The sequence below is a fragment of the Octopus bimaculoides genome, chromosome 2 (genome assembly GCF_046866305.1).
Source record: "Octopus bimaculoides isolate indiv1 chromosome 2, ASM4686630v1, whole genome shotgun sequence".
In the NCBI taxonomy this organism is placed as follows: domain Eukaryota; kingdom Metazoa; phylum Mollusca; class Cephalopoda; order Octopoda; family Octopodidae; genus Octopus; species Octopus bimaculoides.
In genome coordinates, this window is record NC_142929.1 from 86551409 (window position 1) to 86574685 (window position 23277).

Genomic DNA, 23277 nt, shown 5'->3' on the forward strand with positions numbered 1-23277 from the left:
CACAGTCTAAATAAACGGTTACCTGTCGGTTACCTATCCAACGCTCGGGTCGTCAAGGGTGCTCCGTCTTCACTTCTGTATGTACTGACTCTTGAGCCATTGCTGCGGAAGTTGGAGAGTTGGTGGTGCATCCCAAATTAAATCGGATGTGGTAAGAGTGTCTCTGCATATGCGGATGATGTCACCATTACCATATCCAAGATGACTCAGCTACCTTGCATAGCGGATGCAATCAGAAGATACGAGGTAGTGGCAGGGGCAAAAGTTTACAAGGACAAGTCCGTCGGTTTGTGGCTCAGCACCTGGAGCAGCAAGCCGATAATGTCCAGTGTCATCGGGCACTGGACAGTTGGTCCTGTTAAGTTACTTGGAGTTTGGTTTGAAAGGGAGGGTGGAGGTGGTGCAGATGTTTATTGCTTCTGTTATCACCTACCGTCTGACCATTGTCCCTTGCCCCGATTTGTGGCTATACAAGTTGGTATGAATTCTCTTCCGCTTTTTGTGGAGGGGACTGCCAAGAACCACTAAAGGGTGGGTTAGGGATGCCGTGGTTATTGATGTGCAGAGTGGCACTGAGACTAAGGCATCTCTGGCTCTACCTGGATGGTGGTCAGGTGTGGAATTTGCTTGCAGGGAAATTCTTTCCACGACCAACTTCCTTTGAGGAATTTACACCCAGTTTGATAAAAAGACAGAACACGAATGAATGGCAAAAGGAATGCCGGCAGGCACTCGTGCTAATCCACAAGACGGGCAAGGCCAGCAGCGGAAATACCACCTCTGCATTTTATAAAGGGTTGGTAGAATGTAAGAGCGATGACGTCCTAGGAGAGACTCTGGGGCTCAACAAGAACCAGCTCGCCAAACTGTTTCAAAACACCTTCAGGGCAGGGTATTTGGATAATTACCAAAGATCTCTGACCTGGCAGTGCTTTAGGAATGTGTTACCTGTCCGCGAGAAATTGTCCAGGCACAGATTATCAGTGCCACCAGAATGTCCGAGGTGTGGGCAGGACAAGGAAACTATCCTGCATGCTCTTGTACAGTGCCAACAGCTTTTGGAATTGACAATTTACGTAGAACACGTGCTGGCGCACCTGGGAAGAGTACAGCTTTCAGCGGAGTCTGTGATAAAGATTGTACTGCCAACCAGACTATCAAAAGGTGATGCATGTTTTCTGTGTACAGTTGCAATAATGAAAGAGTGTGCATGAAGAAGATTGCAAGGAATCAAGACAGGATCCTTCATCTCCAGCACTGGACTGTTATATTACTTCAGGTACCACCAGAAGAGCAAGACAGGGCTGGAGCGGAGGCACCTGTCGCAAAGCTTATATGAGAAAAGATGGTAGGATGTTGCAAGGAAGTTGGGAGTAACTGTCCCTACTTAATTCCACCCATGGTAAAGGCATGGTGTAGTCGCTGGTTACCCAGCCAAATTTTGCGAACAAGTCTATATAAATTTTAAAATTATAATCTGTACATAAAATTTATCCAATTTTTAACATAAACTTACTAAGCTTATCCAAATGTTTGTAACGTCCTCTATTGTCCCTCTATGTAACGATATTTGCTTATCATAATAAAGAAACAAGCTGGTGATTGCCACACACTGGAGATGGGTAACTACCCAGAAACCCAGATCTGTGTATATCACATAAGGCTAGAGATGGGAGGGATGACCTCCTCTCACAAATACTAATCAGACACAGACAGTGTGTTGTTAGCCAGCTGGAGATGTCTTCCTGGAGCTAAAAGCAACAGTAACATCCTCCTCTATGGGACCGCCACATTTAGTTGGCACATATATTTTACGATATATATATATATATATATATATATATATATATATATATATATATATATATATACTAGTGTTTGTAAGAGACAGAGTGTGAGTGAGTCAAGGGGTGTGTGTGTGCGTGTGTATGTGTGTGAGACAGAGTGAGAGAGCGGTGTGTATGTAATATTTACTCTCTCTCTTTCTCTCTCTCTCTCTCTCATACACACGAACACACACACTCACACACAAAATAGAGAGTGAAGCTCTTTGCCGTTGTTACGTCAATACCGGAAGTTGACATTGAGGAACCTTCTTAAAGAAGTGAATCTTAAATATAAAGCAATATTATTTATTTTTAATTAAAAAAATCAAATGAAGAGCCTAACATTTATCCGAGGTCAAATTATTCATGCATCACAAGTATGGAAGCATTTGGTGAAGTCAATTTCATGTGAAAAGCGATTACACACACATCTCTGTTTTATATATAGTATAGATATATAGATATATATATATATATATATATATATATATATATATATATATATATATATATATATATATATGAGTTAGAAGAAAAAAACTGGATTTAAAAATCCAGCCAGATATCAATAAAGCATTCAGTTTTAAAAGAATTCAATTAACAATATCCAACAATCAGACACCAGTCAATGTAAGTAAGAGTAAATCCTTATGTATAACAAGTAGATACAAATATCCTTTAGAAGAATTTTGAAAAATTCAGAGTATTTGACAAAAAGAAAAAAATATGTATAGAGAAAATCACATCTTTTTTGTTGAATTTACCTTATAAAATCAATGACTGTTTCTAATTGTATTAACATATATAGATATAGAAAATATCATTGAAATTAATATTTCTGAAAATATGTTAACACGTTAAGGCAATCCAAAGCTAGTGAAATTCAAATTAAACAAATGTAACTTAGTGATTTGGTAAAAGAGACTGACAGAATAAGCACCAGGCTTAAAAAATAAGTAGTGAGATCAATTTGTTCAAAACTAAACCCTTCAAAGCAATGTGCCAGCATGGCTGAAGTCCAATGACTGAGACAAGTGAAAATATAAGATAAATTGATATCATCATCATCATCGTCGTCGTTTAACATCCGCTTTCCATGCTGGCATGGGTTGGACAGTTTGACTGAGGGCTGGCATGCCAGAAGGATGCACCAGACTCCAATGTGATCTAGCAAAGTTTCTATAGCTGGATGCCCTTCCTAATGCCAACCACTCCAAGAGTGTAGTGAGTGCTTTTTACATGCCACCGGCACAAGGGCCAGTCAGGCGGTACTGGTATTGACCATGCTCAAATGGTGCTTTTTACGTGCCACCGGTACAGGAGCCAGTCAGACAGCACTGGCAACGATCACGCTCGAATGGTGTCTTTTATGTTCCACCGGCACAGGAGCCAGTCAGGTGACACTGGCAACGATCATGCTCGAATGGTGTTTTTAACATGCCACTGGTACAGGTACCAATCAGGCGGTACTGTCATCGGTCATGACAATGATTTCACTTACCTCAACAAGTCTTCGCAAGAGCAGTTTATTGCCCGATGATTGAAGGGTACTCTTAAATGGGCTAGTTATGCTACACTGGCAGAGGCCACGGTTATGGTCTCACTTGGCTTGCCAGGTCTTCTCAAGCACAGCATATCTCCAAAGGTCTCGGTCACTAGACATTGCCTCGGTAAGGCCTAATGTTCAAAGGTCGTGCTTCACCACCTCATCCCAGGTCTTCCTGGGTCTACCTCTTTCACAGGTTTCCTCTACTGCTAGGGTGTGACACTTTTTCACACAGCTGTCCTGTTTCATTTGCAACACATGACCATACCAGTGCAGTTGTCTCTCTTACACACCACATCTGATGCTTCTTAAGTACAACTTTTCTCTCAGGGCACTTACACTCTGTTGTGTATGCACACTGACATTACACATCCAGCGGAACATACTGGTTTCATTCCTTGCAAGCTTACATATGTCCTCAGTAGTCATGGCCCATGTTTCACTGCCATGTAGCATGGCTATTCCCACACATACATCATGCAGTCTACCTTTTACTCTGAGTGAGAGTCCCTTTGTTACCAGCAGAGGTAGGAGCTCTCACAGCTTTGTCCAGGCTATTCTTATTCTAGCAGCTACACTATCAGAGCATCCACCCCTGCTACTGACTTGATCACCTTGGTAACGGAGGCTATCAACTACTTGTAGTTTTCCCCCTAGAATGTGACATATATATATATATATGTATATATATATATATATATATATATATATATATATATATACATACATACATACATACACCCATACACACACACACACACACACACATTAATAGATTTTCTGAAAGACTCTCAAGATGCCTACATACATATAATTGTACTTTTGCATAATGCAGTAGGAATGAATTTTAGTAACTGTTAACATAATTTACTTTAAGGTATGGATGACTTAAGTTTAGCATTAACTTCCCCATTATCATAAACACCAAGTAGCTATTTAACTCGCTATGTGAACATGTGTGCACCAAACCACACATGTGCATATACTTACATCTTTGTGAACGCTTGTATGAGCATGTGTACATGTACCATGCAGCTTTCGTGAGGGTGTTTATACATCCATATCTGTTAATAGTAACTTTTAATACTTTTCTCGTATTGCATGTTCATTTCTTTTTCGCATCTGTTATTTTATTATGATCTAAATAAATAAATGAATTTGTGTGTGTGTGTGTGTGTGTGGAGGCGCAATGACCCAGTGGTTAGGGCAGCGGACTCGTGGTCGGAGGATCGTGCTTTCAATTCCCAGAGAGGGCATTGTGTATGTTTATTGAGCGAAAACACCTACAGCTCCACAAGGCTCCGGCAGGGGATTGTGGCGACCCCTGTTGTACTCTTTCACCCCAACTATCTCTCACTCTTTCTTCCTGTTTCTTAAGTAACGCTGCGATGGACTGGCGTCCCATCCAGCTGATGGGGAACACACACGCCATAGAATCCGGGAAATCAGACCCATGAGCCTGGCTAGGCTTTAAAAAGGGCGCATAAATAAATTTTTTAAAAAATATATATATTTAATTTGCTGCTTTTCTTTACATGAAATCAGAAGATACATTGTGGAACTCTTATTTTAATGAGTTATATCTATTTATCTCCAGAAGTGACACATCTGCACTATCATATACACCTGAACCAGTTTCACACTCATGAGGAATCGATGCTGGATGTGTCAAACAATTGTAGTGATTAATAAAAGTTCTCATATCTTTCATCTCCTGTCTTTCATTTATCATACACACATACACACACTCACACGCAAACACATTATATCAGTCAGTAGTTCATATATCCAAAAAAGAAGCACACTCTAAAACATTAAAGCAGTAGTATATTTAGAAGGTTGCTTGTCATGACCTGTCAGAGTGACCGTTGGTTTCACACCTATAAAGCACTTATAAGATTCAAATGGTCAGAAACACATAACCTTTCTACAACTGGAGGGAGGAAAACATCATGGTCAATTAATTTTGCAAACAAAATATTCCTGGAATGAAACCCTAACATTACAGTTTTGTGGAAGGTGAAGTTGTCCACCATACATCAGTTACAGCCTTGTCAACAACTACTACTTTTGAAATTAGTAGTGATTTCCTAGTTTGCAAATGCAGAATTTCATGTTTGCAACAAGAATTTCTGTGATGAGCATTAACTAAAAACTTTGTTTTTGGAGTTTAAAATGGGCTCCAGATCAAGTGAATTTTTCAGGACCCTTGCGCTTTTGACCAAGTAAAGCTTTCATCATTTGCTCCCTTTGAGATATGGCTGTGGTTGTTCTAGAAGCCTCCATTTAATTATGTATGGTGTACCCTCCTCTTTTAAACACCATACATAGCTGACCAGGGACATGATGTTACACTTTTCAGTTATCCTAAAAGAGGACCTTGGGTTACTCAGATGCTGCTTGAATGGGTCACTTGTGAAACTGACATATTTCCATGTCTATGCTCTTGTGCTGGTGGTGTTAGCCAGTTGTTGTTACTGCTGATGTTACTGTCACAGATGGGCCTAATGCAGGCACCGACTCTGTTGTTTCTGGTGTCACTGATATTGCTGCTGCTGTTGCTGTTGTTTTATCAGTGAATGTGTTGTTGGTGTCATCGCTGCAGTTGGTGCCAATGCTGCCACTATGGTCATCAGTGCGAGTCACCACCTCAGGTTTATATACTACACTGGGCATTCATTGTAAACCCTAGATGCGCATCATGCCTCTGCTTGTGGTTTAGAGGTGTTCCTAATATGTTTTTGACATTGAGCATACAACTGAAAGAGACTCTTAAGTTGTGTCTATTAAGCAAACACCTGTACATGTGACTGTATACTTTACTTTGTCACACAGGTAGAGCTTTTTCAAGAAACATATTGAATATCTTTTTGGTAAGGATTTTCTACTTGATGTTGGAGTCATCTTTAAGTTTCCACATTTATGGTGAGAAGGTTGTTGCATGTCACTTCTCAAGGTGTTTAAAGGTTGAAAGATGGTTGTTGCATCTGGATTTAAATCTTTCTTCCACTGATCAAATATAATGCTTAGTCAGTGTTCAACTGATACCATAGTTTGCTGATACCTGTGCTTCATAAACAATAGAAGATATATCACATGCTTATGCTAGGGGACATTCAGATTTTGCAAACAAGTCTATATATATTTTTAAATTATAATCTGTACATAAAATTTATCCAATTTTTAACATAAACTTACTAAACTTGTGTATTGAGGACAGGTTTGAGTCATTGGTTGTTTATTAATAAAAGTCTTTACATTAGAGAGTCAAGAAAAAGTTATTTAATGTGCAAGAATCTTCTACCTATATTTGTCCTAGCATTTAGGAAGAAGTGGGGAGCAAACCATATAACTTTACAAGATCAATTCTGATGACTAGATGATTGAGGAGGTGGAGGGTTATAAAAGATTTTATAAGTAAAACTGCCATCCTGTAGAGCCTTATTATAAATATGGGGAAGCCTTTTCAAATATTTCTTTAGATGAAGAAAGGCATGCAATCCTACAGCTAATGTTCAGAACTAAGTTCTTAAATACAATAGGTGGGTGGCAAGGAGTGTTTGTTAATATATTTCAGATTTTCATTAGGCTTGTGGAAGGGCATATAGGAACTGTTTTTGAAACCTAAGGAAACATCTAAAAAGTCAGTTAGGTTAGTGTCATTAAAGATGATGAACAAAACAAGATTTTAAGCTCTAAAGAACTAAAGACTGAAATCAACTGTTTTCTAAAGAAATTATAGTGTGGCCAACACAATTATGTGACATTGTCAAAGCATCATTCTGAGATATACTGATGCTATGTTTGGGGAATTTCGAATTTAGATGGTCTAATCTGTATAAATCAACCAAATTGCATATATCTGCATTATTATATGAACCCACTGTGACATGGAATAGTTTACCTGGCTTATCCATCATTAAATAACAGTGTCTTACATGTGTGCATAATGACCTTTATTTATTTATTTATTTGTTGGTTGTGTTGTTGTTGTTGTTGTGTGTGTGTGTGTGTGTGTGTGTGTGTGTGTGTGTGTGTGTGTGTGTGTTCTCTTTCTCTTTTTTAATTTAGAATAAAGTTTGACTGCCCACCTGCTAGGTAGCAAAGTTGTGAAAGAAAGCATCTTGTTTTGTTCATCATCTTTTAAATTTTAAGTTCCTACAGATTTTTATAGACCCAGATATCGTGATCATTTGTATGAATTAAAGATTTGTGTTCTCTCCTCAAGAACCCAAATTCAGCCATACATTGCTACAGATGGGTTGGTATGTATCCTGTTGCTCCTGTATCTTAGGTACTGGATTTGTAAGCTCCTTATTAATGGTCCATAGATATCCTCTTTCTCTTGTATTTTTGCAACCAAGGGGCAGCTGATTTCCACAACAGAAACATATTTTTCCTTGAGGTCCCACACAATATCTGGCTGGTTGTGTTTTAACTTTGTGGCTGTTTTAATTTTTAAATTCCACCAATATTCTTTTGACCCATCAGTCTCAGTATAGTCAACTTCATCTGAATCTTCCTTTTTGTTATCCTGTTCCAGACCATTTTGGCCACCACTGCATCATGCCTCATGGAAAGATAATATCTGGAAGATACTCTCTCACAGTTGACAATAACATGGTTGCTGTCTTCAGTCTTGATCTTGCACAACCTTCATTTGTTGTCTGTCAACATTTTCTGCGTCTTATGCTGTAGGTACTTAGTGATCTCTTGTCCTTGAATTACATGGAGGTAGCCTTCAAAGTGGGATGTCATGAAATTTTTGGTATTCCATGCCAAGCTTTTGACATGATCAATCCCTTCTATGGTTTGTGAAATGATTCATTTTTTTCTTATTTTGTTCTTCAAATAAATAGATTTTACCAATGCTCCTTGAAGAGAGATCTGTATCACCTCTAATTTTATACCTGTCCTCAAGTTCATTGGCTATCCTAATCATGTTATTGCTTTCACAGTTGCAATCTTGTGCAAGATCTCTTTCCTCTGCTGCAGATGTTCCAGTGTCACAATATGTGCTTCATATGACATCAATATAGATTTGAGACCACGGCAACAATCCTTGTGTGGTGAGTATAGCCTGTCTACATCTCCACTGATGTTGAAGTTTGTTGTAACACTGAGCAGCTTGTGAGTTTGAACATTTATCTCAATGAGTTTTTGTAGCGACCAGTTCAGAAGGCCAAATGTAGGTGTGAGGACAGGCACTGCAAAGGTGTTGTGGGCAATATGCTTGTTGTAAGCAGAGAGTTCTGATGACCATATGTTCTTTCCATTCTTGTGGTATACAATGTGATGTATGCATGTTCTCTATTTTTAATTATTTAAATTCTTCCTCTGATGGCCTTCGTAGGATTTTCGAGCGAGATCATTGCCAGTGCCCCTGGACTGGCTCTTGTGTGGGTGGCACATAAAATACACCATTTTGAGCGTGGCCGTTGCCAGTACCACCTGACTGGCCTTTGTGCGGGTGACACGTAAAAGCACCTACTACACTCTCTGAGTGGTTGGTGTTAGGAAGGGCATCCAGCTGTAGAAACTCTGCCAAATCAGATTTGGAGCCTGGTGTTGCCATCCGGTTTCACCAGTCCTCAGTCAAATCGTCCAACCCATGCTAGCATGGAAAGCGGACGTTAAACGATGATGATGAGGAGGAGGAGGAGGAGGAATAAGCTGGTTTCGAAAAAAGATACAAAATCCCACCATTGGAATGTAGATAATGAAAACAATGTCACATTTTAAACCTGAGAAAAGTCTTCTATATTTTTACTATTCCACTTATAGATTGCATTTGTAATGTGTGAGTAAGCTGGTTGTTTTTTTTTCTTCTGAAAATCCAAGTTTATCCAAACTGTCAGTTAAGCATTTACACATAAAACCAAGTGCAACAATTATTATTGGTATAAATGTAAATTTCTGATCTAGTTATGGAAGCTGGGTGTTTCAAAGCACTTGTCCATGGTTATCTCTTTTCTCATTGGTTTTTCAAAGAGGTATTTACTTAAGCAGGACCAGAGAACTCTATCACAGGACATATTTTTTCTTGTCTGCTCCAAACAACAATATCAGGCTTGTTATGCTTACACTTGACAGATATTTTGATAGGAATGTTCTACCAGTATTCTTTGTGTTGATGTTTGTGTATATATTCAAAAACAGGGGGACTGTCTATATTTATTCCACGACAGTCTTTTTTCAAGATGGCATTGTATACTGCCTTTGTGACAATGCTGCGTTGCATAGGGAGGTAGCACCTTGGTTACATTTTTGGACAGCTGCTAATCACATGTGATGTCTTTCACAGAAATATGACATAATTTCAAGCATGTTAGTCAGGCTGTTTTGAGGTTGTATGGGAGGTCATCAGGAATAGGAGTCCCTGAAAAGTTTGCTGCTGATATATAGGATACTATTCTCTTTCCTTTTCAGCACTATGTTATTGTATTTATTTTTAACTGCTGGTGTTTAGCAAGTGCTGTCTGAAAGAGATTGTGTGACACTCGAAGGCACTGATCTCCTTTATCTCTTCTTAGGTAGAGCCTGTTGACATCTGTGTTATTGTGGAAATTTGCAGTTGAAGTCAGTATCTTATGGGTTTTAATATCTATTGAGTGAATTTCTTCTACAGTCCAGTCAAGTATCCCAAGTGTTGGAATCAACAGTGGTACTGCAAATGCATCATGGGATATTGTCTTATTGTAAGAGGAGAGTTCTAACTTCCATTTTTTTTCTAAGTCTGGCATAATATTCTCAAGTCATTCTATCTTTATTTACAATACTTTTGTATGATATTTTTCCATCAATGCCTAGGTACTTGTAGCATTTTTTGTTCAGGACAGGAGAAATAGTGAGACAATTGATGCAGAGGATTTGGGTCCAGAGTACTAATTTTCTCCATTCAACAATCAAATATGAACATTTCCTTTGGCCAAATTCCAATCCTATGTCAGCTGAAAATGTTATTATTGTGTCGGCAAGAAAGTAATTTTGGTTTTTTAGTGTGAAATAAAAGTCATTTTTTTTCATACAAGAAATGAACTTTAAACAATTCTATATTTTCCAATTTGTTCAATGATCTTTTGCCATCTTTCTGGCAACTTCATGATTTCATGCTCATAGAATTTCTGGTCCTTATCAGCCAAAAACTGAAGCAAGTGCAATTTCAGGTCATCATCATTATTGAAAGCTTTATCATTCAAAGAATTTTGCAAACTTTGAAATAAATGGTAATCTGATGGTGCAAGGTCAGGGCTATATGGTGGATATGACATTACTTCCCAACCAAGCTGCAATAATTTTTTTCAAGTTAGCAAAGACGTGTGTAGTCTAACATTGTCATAGTGGAACAAGATTCCTTTACAATTTGCCAATTCTGGCTGTTTTCCTTTGATTACTTCCTCTAGTTTCATTAGTTGTTGACAGTAAACATCTGAATTGATCATCTGGTTCCTTGGAAGCAGCTCAAAATACACAGAACCTTTGTAATCCCACTAAATTGACAGCATGACCTTTTTTGATGCAAGTCAGCTTTCAATATGGTTTGTGCTGCTTCATTACACTTGGACCATGATTGTTTCCAATTGATGTTATTGTAGACAATCCATTATTCATCACCAGTGATGATTCATTAAATGCTTTTTGGCACTGTTAACATTTTTACCATGTGTGTATGTGCCAGTGCATGTATTCATATGTATCATCATCATCATCATCACCATGCTGGCATGGGTTGGACAGTCTGACCAGAGCTGGCAAGCTGCACCAGACTCCAGTCTGATTTGGCATGATTTCTACAGCTGGATGCCCTTTCTAACACCAACCACTTTACAGAGTGTGCTGAGTGCTTTTATGTGGAACTGCATGGGCACTTTTACATGGTGCCACACAGACACTTTTATGTGGCACTGTACAGATGCATGAGCACTTTTACATGGCACCACACAGGCACTTTTACATGGCATCAGCACGAGTGCTTTTCATTACCAGAAGGACCAGTCTTAAACACTTCTGCTGTGAAGTACAGGGAAGTACATGTGTATGTGTGTGTGTGTGTGTATATGTGTATACCCAATAATTCCAGCTGCATTTTGGCTCTATTAACATTTTTACTAGACTTTGCAAAGAAAAGCAGAGACAGCTCAAGGAACGTCAGCAAAATCCTAGATGAGCTCATCTTCGTCGGAGTCCTCTTTGCTGCTCTTAGTGTAATCGGACATGTGCCTCCAGAATTGGCCTTTTCAACCATGAGAGGGCCTGCCAACACCATCAAGACAACCCCTAAGGATCAAAGATGATTTCATCATCTGTCAAGATGGACTGCCTTAAGCAGTAAGTAAACAACACTAATTTCAAGAAACCAGCTAACCAACCACCAAATCACTTATCAATCTGGTGGGCACATGAGTCAGGTAGACTACATTCTCACCCAAAACAGGGATAGGCAGGTGCTTGTAAATGTGAAGTCCTATCCTAGTGAGGAATGCATAACTTGTCATAGATTAATGTCTTCAGATTTATGGTTAGATGGACTAAGTTTGAAAAAGAAGGTATGGAAGTTTAAGGACCCATTGAATAGTCAGAGATTTAAAAATATTTTAATTAAATCACGTGATGAGAAGTGGGACGAGATAGTGACATGTAACATAGATGACCACTGAAACTTCTTACTGTACAACCTACTGAAGGCTATAGACCAAATCCATGGCTGGGCAGTATTTCAACCAAACCAAGGATGAAACGGTGGTAGAACAATGTGGTAGACAGGGCCATAAAATCAAAAAGATGGGCTTAGAAAGACACAGAAAATGGAGGCAGCAAAGAGCTATATCAGATAGCAAGAAGGGAATCTCGGCAAAAAGTTTATTTAGCAAAGGCTGAAGCAGGAAAAAAGAGGTTTTCCAATGTCTTACAGTGTGAGGATCAGAGACATGAGGTGTTTTGGATTGCTAGCCAAAATGTTATGGGTGAGATGTGTGTAGATGGATAATGGCATGCTGAAAAGAAAGAGACGGGGAAATTCTAAAATGAAAGATTATTAAATGTAGAGAATACATGAGAGAGATGGAGTCTTCCCAATATAAATCCAGCAGAGGGACCAGTTATCCTATCAGAAGCAGTATGATAAATAAGACAATTATAGATATGAAGACAAGAGTTACTGCTGAGATGCTTAAAATATTTGTTACAGTAAGATATAGTCCAGCCATCCATATAGTTAACCAGGTTATTCAGGAAGGTGCCATGCCCAATGACTGGTGTAGCAGTATTAGAGTCAGCTGTTATAAGAGTAAAGGAGATCCCTTAGATAGAAGTAACTGCAGAGATATCAAATTGTTGGACCAAGTCTGAAGAAAGCCTTTCACAGAGGCCCTCACTCTAGGGTAGAGAAATGGTTTACAACAGCCATTCAAACCATGTACAGGAGTACTGTCAGTAAGGTAAGAGTAAGCCACGAGTACAGTGACAAATTTAGTGTACAAATAGGCATTCACAGGGCTCAATATTTGGTCTTCTCCTTTTCATCATTGTTCTCCAGGCCATAGAAAATTTAAGACCAGCTACTTCATGGGAACTATAATATGCTGATTATCCCATTCCCATAACAGAATCTGTAACAGAATTAGAAAAGAAATTCCAAGTATGGAAGCAAACTGTAGAACCTTTGCCTTAAAGTTAACTTAGCAAAGACCACAGTGCTAGTAATGAGGAAAACAGACAAGACTCTACTCACTTCAGGTAAATGTAGGTGTGGGCAAAAATTACATATGGTGTACCCAGTGAAGGCTATGAACACACAAGAGGTACAGTGGAATCAGAGAAAGATTAATGAAGAAAGTATTTGTATATGGAAGATGCACAGGTGGCATAAAAACTAAGGATACATGGGAAATTGGTTTTTCTGAAATGCACTAGAGGCTCTGTGGAGGGAGTAGATAGTTTCTGTTACTTAGGCAACCTAATTAGCAGAAGCAGAGGATGTTCTGAAAATATAATTGCTAGTAAAAGGATAGGATTGAGAAAGTTCAGATAACTATTACCTCTGCTGGAAACAAAAAGTCTCTCTCTCTCTCTCTCTCTCTCTCTGAGTGAAAGGTAGATTGTATGATGTTTGTATATGAACAGCAATGCTATATGGTAGTGAGATGTGGGCTCTGAATGTAGAGGACATGCAAAGACAAGAGAGGAATAAAGGTAGTATAATCCATTGGATATGCACTGTCAGTGTGAATGGGTGACGTCAAAACGGTAGAGGAGTAGGGGCCGAAACCAGACGTGGTTCCTCCTGATGATGTCTTCAGCTAACTGGATCCGAATCCACCAAGGGAAGGTATGTCGGAAGAAAGTAATTCAACAACGCGGGTTGATAAACCGTAAGACGTGTGGCCAGAACCTCCTGGAAAATAACCATAGCGAGGGACATTCCACAGTTGAATTAGAACAGTCACAAACAGTGAAAGAAGACATGCACCCAACACCAGAGCTGAAGACACCTCCGAAAAGGGGTGGCCCCGCCACGTCAAAACCGGACGTGGTTCCTCCTGATGATGTCTTCAGCTAACTGGATCCTATAAAGGAGCTGTTGTGGTAGCAGACCACGAAACATGGTTGAAATTCCTCCTTGAGAGAAATGTTAGGCATAAGAGAAATCAGATGGAGTATGCAAGAAAACAACTACACTGGCTTGGTCATGTGATGTATATGGATAAGGACAAATGTCAGTCACATAAAGTGAATGTAAGTTGTGAAATAAGAAGACTCAAGGAGATATGGGATGAAGTGGTGAAGGTTGATCTCAAGATGTTAAGCCTCAAGGATCAAGATATTGGTGATTAGCTTCTGCCTGAGAAGACCCATCCAGCACAGCAAAAATGATATCCTGAAACAACTTGGTATGCTTGTATATGTGGGACCCTGCACACCCTCTTCTCTATCCATCATGTCAAGAATCTTCCCCAATTCTCATTGCCTAGCTCCCCTATGTATGGTACTACTTGGCTGCTATAATCTCCTGAGAGCAGAATCAGCACATACAACATTTTCTCCCATCTGATGATGCCTCTCCCTCTTCCTAACCTCCCTGAAATCACTTCTATTTCTCATTTATCATCCCTGCCTATAATATTTCAATGAATCACCTTTATGTAGCTCCAGCTACTGCTCTCTCTCTCTCCTCTACAATAATTCAGTTTTAACATCTCTTGGCTATTGCTCTCAATGCCTTCTCATATCTACCATCATGCCCTACTCACCATAGCCTCTTATGTACTTCTATATTACTCTCTATTCTCCTATGCTTTGCCCATCATTTCACTACTTTCCGATTCCTGAGCCACTCCTGTATCTCTCATCCTACCCCCTCTCCGTATTAGTATTTCCCTACATCTGCACCTTCAACCTTATTCATTACTCATGACATTCACTGCTACCCCCATATTTAACCATTTTTTACTCCCTCACTCACACTCTTATGAAAGTATCCACTCTCTTCTCTCCTCCCATGACTCATTGTCCATATTCTTTCTTATGCACATCTTCTTGTACCTTGAGAGCTTGCTCTGGCACTCCATCACCACCTTCCCTTGTCTCTTTTCAACAACTCCCATCCATCACTATACATAATGTGGGGTGGCCATGTATCTTTTCTATAGTAACACACCTATGCTTGTCCTTCTATTATATTTTAGCCTTTTGATATCTGACAAAAGCCACAAATACTCCCTACTTAGTAATGGGAGCTTTTTCCTTTTCCCTGTTCTTTTCTGTCTTGCAACTTACTCAGCAAACTCAATAGTGCTGGTAGCACAAAGAGAAAAAGCACTCAGTACACTCTGTAAAGTGGTTGGCATTGGGAAGGGCATCCAGCTGTAGAACCATGCCAAAGCTGACAATGGAGCATGATGTGATGGGTAGTGATATCATGCTAATTCACACAGATACATGGAGGAAAATAGGAAAACCTAGATTAAAGGAAACTTCAAAAATTGCATGAGATGTTTCAGGAAAAAAATTGCATGTTATGGGCAAAATAATAAATGATGTTACATTTTGTGGAAAAACTTTGAAGGCCAAAGTTTTTGTGCTGAAAAATACAAACAGACGGGATGGAATTATTTAACTTATGGGACCTCCACATAAATATTTTTTGTGAAAATGTGAATGGTTCTTCCACCAGTACAAATAAGATGTCAGAGGATTTAAAAAAAGAATTTTAAAACATTTTCCCTGAAGTTTTTTTCTGATGAATTGGGTCTTTGCACCAAAACAGAGGTGAAGTTTCAAGTGAAAGAAAATGCTATACCAGCATTTAAACCAAAACGAATTGTATCTTTCACAGCACTGAAACAAGTCAATGAAGAAATTGGATAGACTTGAAAAGCTTGGCATTATTGAAAAAATTGATTGCACAAAATGGGCATACCCAACAGTTTATGTCAAGAAAAAGTAATAAAATCCAAGCATGTGCTAATTTTTCAACAGGTTTAAACAAATGCTTGATGCCATATAATTACCTGTTACCAAGTCTGGAGGAAATTTTCGTGAAGTTGAATGGAGGAAAATTTTTTTCAAAGTTGGACCTATCTGAAGCAAACTTGTAGGTAAAAGTTGCTGAGGAATGTTCAAAGTTATTAACAATAAATATCCATACAAGCTTGTATAAATTTAATCAACTTCCTTATGGTATAAAGGTAACACCTGGCATTTTGTAACAAGTTATGAACACTATGCTTGCAGGTTTGGATTTCGCTATAACTTATCTTGACAACAAACCCATAAAAAGTGAATCTCGGGATCAGCATGATGAACATGTTAAAAAAAGGTCTTCAAAAAAATAAAAGATTATGGGTTTAGGCTCAGCGACAAAAAGTGTGAATTTTTTTATGCCAAGAATAAAATGTCTAGGGCAGATCATCGATGAAAATGGACACAGACGAGACTCATCTAGGGTAAGTACAATAAAAAATATGCCTCCTCTGACGAACATTACAATGTTACAAGCATTTTTGGGGCTCACAAATTACTACATACCGAATATGCATGATTTAAGAGCACTCCTGAATAACTTGTTAAAAAAAGACGTGAAGTGGAACTGGATGGACAAATGCCAAAAAGCATATGAAGAAATTAAAAATGTCTTAATGTTGGAATTGTCATTATCACATTTTAAGCTGAATTTATAAATAGTAGTGGCATCAGATGCTAGTGAAAGTGGTATTGGAGCTGTGATTTTATACAAATATGAAGGTGGTAGTGTGAAAGCAGTAGCTCATGCTTCCCGTTCATTACTGCCGGCTGAGAAAAGTTACAGCCAAATAGAAAAAGGAGCATTAGCCATCATATTTGAGTAAAAAAATTCTATAAATTTATACATGGAAGAAGGTTCCATTTGCAGACAGACCACCATTCATCATTGGCGATCTATGGATCAAAAAAGGTTATCCCCACAGATACAGCCAACAGATTGCAACGCTGGGGAACGATCCTACTAAATTATGACTTCAAAATGGAGTATTTGCCATCTAAAAAAAAATGGGACATGCAAATGGTTTGTCAAGGTTAATACCAAAACACAGCAAGGCACAGTGATAGTGGTGTTAAGAGCCAAAAATTAAAAAAAATATATATTGTGGAACTTTGTGCATGAATTTCCTGTGATATTGGAGGAAATAAAAATTAAGGCGGAGACAGATGAGTTTATCATAAAAATGAAAAAATTAGTGAGATCAGAAGAAACAATTTTAAAAATACATATGGCTGGATGTAACACAGTTTCAAATTTGCATTCAATATGTGATAATGTGCTTATGTATGCACAGAGGGTCAATCAAATGTTAAAGGAATTCCACACTGGACATCCAGGAATTTCTGGGATAAAGTCGCTTATGAGGAGTTATGTTTACTGGCTGAAAATGGATCTAGATATTGAGAAGTTGGTAAAATCCTGCAGAGGTTGTGCTCTTGCAGCAAAATCACCACCTATAAAATTTCAACCTTGGCCCAAGACCAATATTCCATTGACCAGGCTACACATAGACTTCACAGGACCATTAAACTGATCATATTATCTAATAGTGGTAGATAGCTTTACAAAATGGCCAGAAATGTGTAAATGTAGAAACCCAACCTCCAGAGTAACAGTGTTAGGTATGGTGTCCTGGATACCATAGTCTCTGATAATGGTACACAATTTACGGCAAATGAATTTAAGAATTTTTGCAAGATGTATTCACTTGAACATATCACTACTCTTCCGTATCATCCAAGATTGAACAGACAAGCTGAACACTTTGTGGACATGTTCAAAAGGGCACTAAAGGAATCCAGAAATGCATTAGTGGATGATGTAGCATTGACACAATTCCTAAGAGTTTACCATGTAATGCCAAACACTAATACCTTTTAAGTTAAGTTGAACTGATGTTCGCAAGAAAAGTTAAGTCAGTTTTTAACAAGTTATTGATGGGAAGAAAAATAAAAACTAGGGAAAACATTCAAAATACGACCAAGTATTTTAAAACTGGTTATAAGATGTTTTTCAGAGCGTACAGAAATGGAAAAGAAGGTTGGGAAGACAGCAAAATAATAAAACATGTTGGTAAAATGATGTACATGGTAAAAGGTTCAAAATGGGAACATAAAAGACACATAAATCAGCTGAAAAAGTTTGCTGAAGAAGAAGGGGTTACGAGGAAAGAACTACTCATGGAAGCTATCTACAATATTTTTGATGTGCCGTCTATACAAGAAATCGTCGAATCAAGGCATAACAGTACAAGAAAAAGAAAACAGATGGAATTGTTGGAGGTAGTTCCAAAACAAAAAAAAATATTGAGTTTCAAATGGAAGTAAATCTCAAAAAGGAAGACGTGGTGTAGAAAAAAAAAATTCACTTCCAACAGAAGTCAATCACAAAAGGTGAGATGCATTAACACACCTGTGTGGTTAAAAGATGGACTTGTCAGATTGTTATATTGTTGATGACGCCAGAGGGCATTTTTGGAGTAAAAGAAAAATAAAAAGTACGTCTTGTGAAGACATTGACATTTACCTCCACTTCATTAAATTATATATCCAAACGTTTTAAGGATATAAAACCCCAATACTAATTTTGCCATGCTTTTGTACATTTTGTACATTAATTTACATTTTCTTTTCAATCCATGTCCCACTTACTTCACAGATAATACTTTAGCCTTTTGCCTTAGCAGAAAAGCAATTTCCCTGAATGCCCAACATAAGAAAGTGTCACACATTTAATAAATGTTTTCAATGAGAAATATCTGTTTTCAATCGATGTTTTCAATGAAATATGTTTGTGACCTTACGAAAAATTATAAATTAATATGTAAGATTTTTTAAATATAAAGTTACAACACAATATCCAGCAAAGTATTAATTTAACGTTGATACAAAAAGATAAACTCCAAGCCTCTGATGAATTAAAATAATCTATGTAATGGTTATAACATGTTTGTAGTTGGTTGGTCCATCCATTCACCATAAAGAGAGAAAGGGAGAGAAATCATGGGTTGGAAGAGGAACAAAGTTGGAGGTAGATATTTAATACAATTCTTCATTACAATAATAAACTTTTCTCCCTTGAGGTAAATGCCTATAATAAGTAAACTATATTTAATCAAACATTTTATTCTTTTTCAAAAACATTATTTCAGTACCTACAAATTACTGTAGTATTAGAAATAAATATTTTAAGTAGCGTATTTTATCAAATGACAGTCAATTGGTGATGATGTTGGCTGTTTCTGAGTTGAAGTGGTGAACAGTAGAGAAAGAATAAGAGTTGAAATAAGAATAAGTACTGTCAATGAGATTGTCAGCAAAACCCTAGATCAGGCTTGGATAACAAAAGGACCCAGATTATAAATATACATAATTTAAATAGAAAATATTTACATTATACCACAGTTAACTGGTGAAAAAGCAAAACACATATGTTGAGTATGTGCAGTTTATAATGTTTACTTATATATTTTGAATAATAACTACTCCTACTTCTCATCCTCTTGAAAGAATAAATGATTCTTTATTTTTTAAAATTATCTTTTAATTACAACATCTTCCAACCAAAAGCTTGATTAATTGTTTTCTGGGTCCCCACATAGTGCATTCCATAGTATTTCTAGAAAAAGATTGTTTTGAAAGTAATGTGGCTTCTTTACAGTTTTCCCTTCTAAAGAATTGATATGCTGAAGAATGTGACAAGATAGTTAAATTAGTTTTAAAATTGGATAACAAATCATTTAGACTGTTTTGTAACGTAACAAATAGGTGATGAACAGCTAGTGGAGTGACATATGTAGGAGAAATATTGGGATCATAAGCTACCTGAGAATCTAATATATTTAATATAACAATAATTGCAACTTTAATAAAAGGAAACCTTTTTCAAATTTGAAAACCAAGTTCTCCTTTGAATTTCAACCAGTTTTAGTTTTTCTAACACTTTCAAAAAGTTTGCTTATTAGATGTACTGTCATCTTCTCTCTAAAGTAAACATCATCAATGTTTTTTAATTTCTTTCATCGTTTGGATTAATTTCTAGTAATTCAATTTTCTTCAGTAATTTATCTTTAATAAAGAAATTCAAAAGATTCTTGTATTCTGATAATGTCATTGAATATAGACAATGTGATTTGTTTAGTACATACTGAAGGAAAAGTAGTATGCTCTTGATTCAGGGATTGCTTAATGCCTAATGGCACCATTGAATATGTTTACTTCAAATTCACTTTGGAAATAAAGAAGTAAAGCATCAAATTGTTCAAGTATCACTGTAATAAATTTTTCTTAAGATAGGCATTTTGCTGCAACAATTTCTTGAATAAGTGTACCATTGTTGCTTGCTACTGTACAGAAAAGTAAGATTTTAACTCTTTTATGAAAGCCTCCAAATATGAAGGCAATATGCTATAGCATGGCTACCAGATAGACAGAGATACCTGATGATAAAAACCAAAAGCACATTATCTGTCAGTAATTTCTGGAACTTTTGATGCCCACCATAGAACAATTATTGTTTGCAAATCCAATATTTTCTAGAGGAATATTTCTTTCATGTAAGGTAGATTTGAGAGCATTGTAAAGACCAAGAGCTGCTCCATTTTCAACAACCACAGTATCTAGCAATGCATCTGCAACATCATGCTTATTGAAATTAAAGTAGCTCACAGCTTCAGCCAAAGTTTGAGTAACTGAAATACCAGTACTTTCATAAATTATAACAGAAAACTTTTGTATCAGACAGATACTTGTTATTACTAATTTTTGAAGAAAGGTTACTCCATTTTGAATAACATATGAAAGTTTGTTTTTTCAGTAATAATTTTTTAGCAATCTGACTGTCCAGATATTCACCCTTTCATGCCATCAGATGACCAATGCTTGCAAAGGGAGTGTTATGTTCAGCAAAATAGTTAGTGATAAGCAGTTCCCTTTTGGCTGTTTATTCAATCTCTACTGACTTCTTTTACACACTTTATTTTGAAATATCAACACTACATTTAGCTACATCAAATCATTTATTTTGACATAAATTTTGTTGTTTCATTTGCATGAATTCATTTGCATTTCTAAGCATAATGTTACAGCAGTTAGAGTAGCTAGATTCTTTATAATACTTAATCCTTAAATTCAGGATTCTGTCGTCATTCTTCCTTGAATGACTGTGCAGACCATTCCTTCTTTTAGTGGGAGTTTTCATTTCATTTCTCATTATAAAAGATACAAATATTACAATACAAATATAACAAGGTTTTGAAGATTGGAAAATTATAACAGCTCATACATGAAAAATACCAATATACAAAACCAAGGTTAGTAGGTGCAAAAAACCGTTTGAAGTATATTTACATACACATAAATATGTTTGTGTACACACAACTTAATCTGTGCTATAAAATTATGGCCTATGGAATACATATTTTGTTAAGTACTTTTTACTGTATTTTAAACACTCACACTTCAAAAAGAGTTAACATGAATTAATGCACTTCAAAGTGACATTGGAACATAAAGATTTTCAACCAATCAGATCACTATTGCATTTATCAATAGATATTTAATATTGTATTTACTAAAATACAGAGAACTAAAGACAGAGTGACATCAGAAATTTTGCCATATAGCCCTACTATTTATGTTCTCCATATTCTTCCCTGCTTTAATCTAGTTATCATATTCACTCTCCTTTCTGTTCTCTCCTCTCACATGTTTAATTTACCTCTCTTTTGTACTCTACTTCTCCCTTCATCTGTCTTTATCTATCACTTCCCATTATTATACTTCATCTGTCTCCCTTCCACTCCCAATCTAGCATTTTATGTTGAAAAGTTACAAAATATACAAACACAACAAATTACCATCCTGAATATATGAGCTATTTACAAATAGCTGTCTGGCTGAATAATCCGTTATATGCAACAGAAGTAGTATTAGATTAACATAGCCATCTGTGTATCATACTTAATGTAAATACATTGAAAAAAGCAAATTTGCCTTGGTATTTATCTGAAGATAATACAACAGTTTTATTCAGCTGGGTGGCTATTTACAGCACCAGTGATTGTTCGTTCATTGTTTTCCTATATCAGTGTATTAACATGCAGTTGGTTGTAAGTATATGGTACTGAATGTCCAACAAAGCAAAAACGTACATCTAGCATTCTCACCAGCTGCTACTAGAATGATTTTCATCTGCCTTTGATATAGAATTTCATGTCCATAAGAGATATCACCCTGGACAAATACTTCAGTAAATTTGTTTTTCACAATATATTTACATTAAGTATGATACACAGATGGCTATATTAATCTAATATATCTTCTGGTGCATATAATACATATATGCATGCATACATACATATATACATGAATGCATGTATATTCACACACCTCTAATTATTGTACAAAATGATAAATTTTTACCTCAAATCCAAAATTATAGCCTTTAATAATTGTTACACAATAAAGGCCAAGTAAATGATTTCTTTCTTTGGTATCCATTTTATTAATCTCAACAAAATACAGCTTCTCTTTCAGTTGCAATAGAGTCGAGGATATGTTCTGTCTTAGGTGCATAGCTGTAGCCTGAAATCAATACAAAATACAAGATTTCAGCTAAAAAAGAAATGTTAAAACCTTTAACTGTGAATTGTGAGGAGAATCTTAGGAAATTAATTTTATTAATTATGAAGAGTCTCAAAAACATTTTGATGATGGAGTGTATTAGATCAGATGATTATTTTTGATAATGATGTTTACAATAAATCTTTATTTTTTCATAACTGGCATACATGCATGCATACATACAAATACACACACACACACACACACACACACACATTTATTTTATATGTGGGTATGTATGTGGGTGTGTAATACAGAAAAATAAAGATAATTTGGTTGTATGTATCTATATATGCGTGCATGTATACAGCTTTATCAAATAAGTGATGACAAAAAAATTTATCTGATTGTGGTCGAGAAAGGCAAGGGAAATAGGGGAGATAACCCTACAATTATAGTTAAAATTATTTAAATATATCATGTACTAGCAGTATAGCCCAGCTTTGCTCGGGATTAAGTTAAGTTTATTAAGCTAATCAAGCTCTTTATTTCAAACCAAACTAAGTAACATCGACATCAAATTTGAGTGAAATCCGTTGAAATTGATAAACTTTTGGCTGAAAATGAGTTGCAGACAATTTGATTGGGAAATCCCAAAAGGAATCGGTTTATCGATTTTATTTTTTTCCCATTTTTGGAGAACTTAAAGCATTCAAAGATCCCATGAGTCCTAATTAATGCTGGCATCAAGTTTGAACAAAATACATCATAATTGGTAAACATTATGGTTGAAAATGAGTTGTAGCCAATTTTAGTGGGAAG

General features: G+C 36.7%; 1 protein-coding gene across 1 annotated transcript in view; it reads right to left on the minus strand.

The window, feature by feature from the left end:
* LOC106878085 (mitogen-activated protein kinase kinase kinase 4) overlaps window positions 1–23277 on the minus strand; it is a 206718-nt gene that overhangs the window by 125486 nt on the left and 57955 nt on the right. Inside the window, exon 9 of the mRNA XM_089338617.1 lies at window positions 22315–22476. Coding sequence (XP_089194743.1) covers window positions 22315–22476 — 162 coding nt within the window. The remainder of the gene's footprint in view (window positions 1–22314; window positions 22477–23277) is intronic.